Source organism: Silene latifolia, chromosome 3 (genome assembly GCF_048544455.1).
Source record: "Silene latifolia isolate original U9 population chromosome 3, ASM4854445v1, whole genome shotgun sequence".
NCBI classification, from domain to species: Eukaryota; Viridiplantae; Streptophyta; class Magnoliopsida; order Caryophyllales; family Caryophyllaceae; genus Silene; species Silene latifolia.
The window spans coordinates 143623003-143627316 of NC_133528.1; the positions used below are offsets into that span (position 1 = coordinate 143623003).

Sequence of the window (4314 nt, forward strand, 5' to 3'; positions counted from 1 at the left end):
TGTACTTTCATTGGTTAAGAAAAATCCCATCTGAATTCCGAGCAACCTCGATGCCAAGGAGATATTAAGAGGACCCAAGTCCTTCATCTTAAAACAACGATGTAAGTATTCCTTGAAAATATTAATAGCGGCTGGATCATTACCCGCAATTACCAAATCATCAACATAAATGAGAATATGTAATCGAATGGCATCCTTTGAGTACGTAAAGAGCGAGTAGTCAGAATAAGATTGTTGAAAACCATACTGACGAAGGGCACTCGCGAGCTTAGAGAACCAGCAACGAGGAGCCTGACGAAGACCGTAAAGAGATTTTTTCAAGCGACAAACTTTGCCATCATGGCCCTGAGAGAAACCCGGTGGCAATTTCATATAGACCTCCTCGTCTAACTCCCCGTGTAAGAATGCATTATGAACATCCATTTGATGTAATGCCCATTTTTTGACAGCCGCAACAGCAAGAAAAGTACGAATGGTGACCATTTTAACAACCGGAGCAAATGTCTCGCCATAGTCAAGTCCTTCGACCTGATGATTGCCGAACACAACCAGCCGCGCTTTGAGTCGTTCGACTGAACCATCAGACTTGTGCTTGATTTTGTATACCCAACGACACCCGAGAGCTTTTTTATCGGGAGGCAAACCAGTGAGCTCCCAAGTGTGATTGGATTCAAGAGCATCAATTTCCTCCTTCATAGCTTTACACCACCCATCATCTTGGATAGCAACTTTGAAGGAGGGTGGTTCAAGACTAGTAGAAATAGCAGCCAAAAAAATGCGATGGCGAGAAGAAAACTTATTGCAATTTACATAATTAGCTAAGGCATAAGACGTACCTGAGGGAGATGTTGGAGAGTCGGATGAGTCGGGAGTGGATGGACTGTGAATGGAGTCGAGAACATAACCCTGCAAGCGAGAGTTTGGGAATTTCAACCTATGCCCGCGACCAATCGGAGCATCAGTAGCAGCAGGCTCGGTTTCGGGTACCGTGACAGAGGAGGGAGTGGCGGGAGTGACAACGTCAGTGGCAGCAGGTTCCGCGGATTCAGGTACGGAGGCAGGGGAACCAGGTTGGTCTGGTTCGGGTGGGTTATGGGATGCGGGTGGGTCATGGGATGCGGGTGGGTCATCATGAGGAAGTAACGGGTCAATGTTACTGTCGGGTTTATCAATTCCTGTATGAAATTGATGAAATGTTTCTTCATGAAAGACAACATCTCGCGAGACAAAAATATTCCCGGTTTCAATATCGTACAATTTCCACCCTCTTTTATTGTGTGGATACCCAAGAAAAATGCACTTTCTACTTCGGGTTTCAAATTTATCGCCCTTAGTTTGTTGATTATGAGCATAACAAATGCAACCAAAAACCTTCATATTATTGTAAGATGGCAGTACGCCAAATAAAATTTCATAAGGTGTTTTATGAGAAATAATTTTTGAAGGAGTGCGATTAATAAGATAAGCGGCCGTAAGAACACACTCACCCCAAAATTTCTTCGGAAGTTTTCCCTGAAATAATAGGGCTCGGGCCACATTAAGAATATGCCGATGTTTGCGTTCCACCCGTCCATTTTGTTGAGGCGTGCCAACACAAGAGGTTTGAAACTGAATACCTTGCTGTAAAAAATAGTCCGCCATATTATTGAACTCCGTACCATTGTCACTCCGTACCACTTTCACCTGTTTTGAAAATTGTGTGTGTACCATGGATAAAAATTGCATAAATACGCTAGTTACTTCTGTCTTAGCAAGCAAGAGATAAACCCAAACAGAACGGGAACAATCGTCCACTATGGTAAGGAAATATCGAGCTCCGCAAGTTGAAGGAGTACGATACGGCCCCCAAAGGTCACAATGAATCAAACTAAAAATGTCAGAAGCAATATTCTCACTCAAATTAAAGCTAGCACGAGTTTGTTTTGCTCGGTGGCACACATCACACACCAAGGTTTTATTAACCGAAAAAGAATTAGGCAAAGGTAAAAATTGAACCACACTTCCTCCCGGATGACCAAGGCGTTGGTGCCATAATTCATAAGACCCAGATGTGTCCAAAGTATGTACCACCGTATTTGTATCCGACGAAGCCAAGATAAACAGTCCATCCCGAAGCTCACCACTCCCAATCATCTTCCTCGAGGAACGGTCCTGGATAAGACAACAATCCTTAGTAAATTGCAACGCATAATCATAATCAGTCGTTAATTGAGAGACGGAAATTAAATGACAAGTTAAATGAGGGACAAATAAAACTCGTCGCAACGTAATAAAATTATTAATTCTCACGGTTCCCATTCGAGAGGCCATAATCCTCTTCCCATTTGGCAATCTCACGGCGCGAGGAGGAATGACCATACTATCCGTAAATAAAGAAAGGTCACTTGTGACATGGTTAGAAGCACCTGTATCGATAATCCAAGAAATACACGTACCGGATAGCCGATCAGGAGGAATAGTTTGGAGGGCGTTGGCGTGAACCGTACTAGAAGAACTTGACCCTACACCAGAACCCGTGCCGCCATTCGTCCAGAACCCGGACCTGACTTCTTACTACGACGTAATTCGGCCAAGGTGCGAGGCCTACTTCCCCACCAATCAGGAAATTTTTGACTTTTAATAAAACAAGAACTAATGTCATGGCCATGAACCTCGCAGTGGGAGCAAAACAATTTACGACGCTCAGCTTTCTCCTTTTCGCGAATGGCCTTCCATTCGTCAGGTGTGTGAGACCCACCAGGAGTAGCAATAGCCACGACGTCAGTAACGTCAGCAGGGGTACCCTCCTGAAGAAGCCTTTCGGCTTGTAGGGTTGCATGGTAACCACGATTAAGGGTAGGCAGGGGTTCAAGTTGAAACTGATTGTTACGAAGTGTCCCATACAAGCTACGGTCTAGTCCCATAAAAAACTGATGCAATCTCTCATTATCAAGGCGCTTAATCGCCTTTCCAGCAATATCGCAAGTGCATTTCCCACATTGACAAGCGAAAGGGGGTTCATGAATGGATATTGCGTCCCATAAAGATTTTAATTTGCCGTAGTATTGAGTAACGGACATACCTTTTGTTTGACGACATTCACCCAATTCAGTTTTCAAAGAGTGAATAGACGTACCATCAACGACAGCAAATCGCTCTTCCAAATCCTTCCACATGGCAGTAGCGTCTTCAACATACGGAATGCTCTCGAGAACAGCCGGGTCGATGGTCGCCCGTAGCCAAGAAACGATTGTACAATGGATAACCTCCCATTGCCCTAACAAGGGTTCTTCAGACGATTTTTTAATGGAACCATCACAGAAGCCAAACTTTCGACGCGATTTTAACGACATACGAATCGAGCGGCTCCAATTGTCATAATTTCGATGATTGAGAAGAATGGTGGATAGTTTGAGGCTAGGCAAATCACCCGAGCCTAGGTAGAAAGGAGAAAGGGGATCAATTTTAGGAACGGAATTTTCCGTTTGTGGAATATTATCTCCGCCAGTCATGGCAAGGAGAGAAAAAAAATGGCGTTTTTAGAAATTAAACCAAGCTCGATACCATGATAGAAACGTAAAGCAGAGAAAGATATTTGAGAGAAGTAATCTGTGTGTTTTATTGATAATCAAGGCTCCCTTTTATAATACAACAGGAGATAACAAGAATATATTGTTACCAAAACAACCTACTGTAAACTAGGAATTGACTGAATAATAATAGGAATTTTTTTTTTTTTTTGTCAGAGTGAAAAAAGATTGCTATCTTAGGCTATAGACGTAGCTATAGCATAAGCAATCCTAATAAAATTACATCGAACAGTTCGTAAGATAAAAGCAAACCATAATAAATCTAATAAAACTAAAACTAAAGTCGTCTCATGACAAAAGAGACGACTAGTGACAAGCTGGTAAGATGAGGTAGAAAGGCCATGAACCGCTTCATCCAAAACATCAGCAATACTAACACCTTTCATAAGCCAACGAGACGAGCCAGGTGCACTTACGCCACAAGAGCGTAGAAAGAAAGGAGGAAAAACGAGCTGAACTAGCTTGTCTTCAGTGGAGAAGAATCCCCTACACCGTGGTGATCGGTCCCAACAGTCCAAAGACCAACAACTCAAGAAAGGGAGTAAGGTGACGAAGAAGGCAAGAAAGCTCCCCGTGACGAACCGTCCATCAATTACTACCAACGACGCCTTTGATAGGCCATTATTCCATACAACATAACTATTAATCCTAGTAAAGAGTCTCCCATAAAAGGAGGTTATTTGTAGAAACATAACGAAAAAAGAGCATAAAAACAGCATTCTAATTGTTAAAAAACCACCCCATC

The 4314-nt window shown here is 42.9% G+C and overlaps 1 protein-coding gene across 1 annotated transcript; it reads right to left on the reverse strand.

Moving 5' to 3' along the window:
* Positions 1-1776: 1776 nt before the first annotated feature.
* LOC141646380 (uncharacterized) lies at positions 1777-3592 on the reverse strand. The gene is made up of 2 exons (XM_074454288.1): positions 2436-3592; positions 1777-2151 (listed from the first exon to the last, which is right to left on the reverse strand). The coding sequence occupies exon 1, from the start codon at positions 3489-3491 to the stop codon at positions 2502-2504; it is 990 nt and encodes a 329-aa protein (XP_074310389.1). The 5' UTR covers positions 3492-3592; the 3' UTR covers positions 1777-2151; positions 2436-2501.
* Positions 3593-4314: the final 722 nt, after the last annotated feature.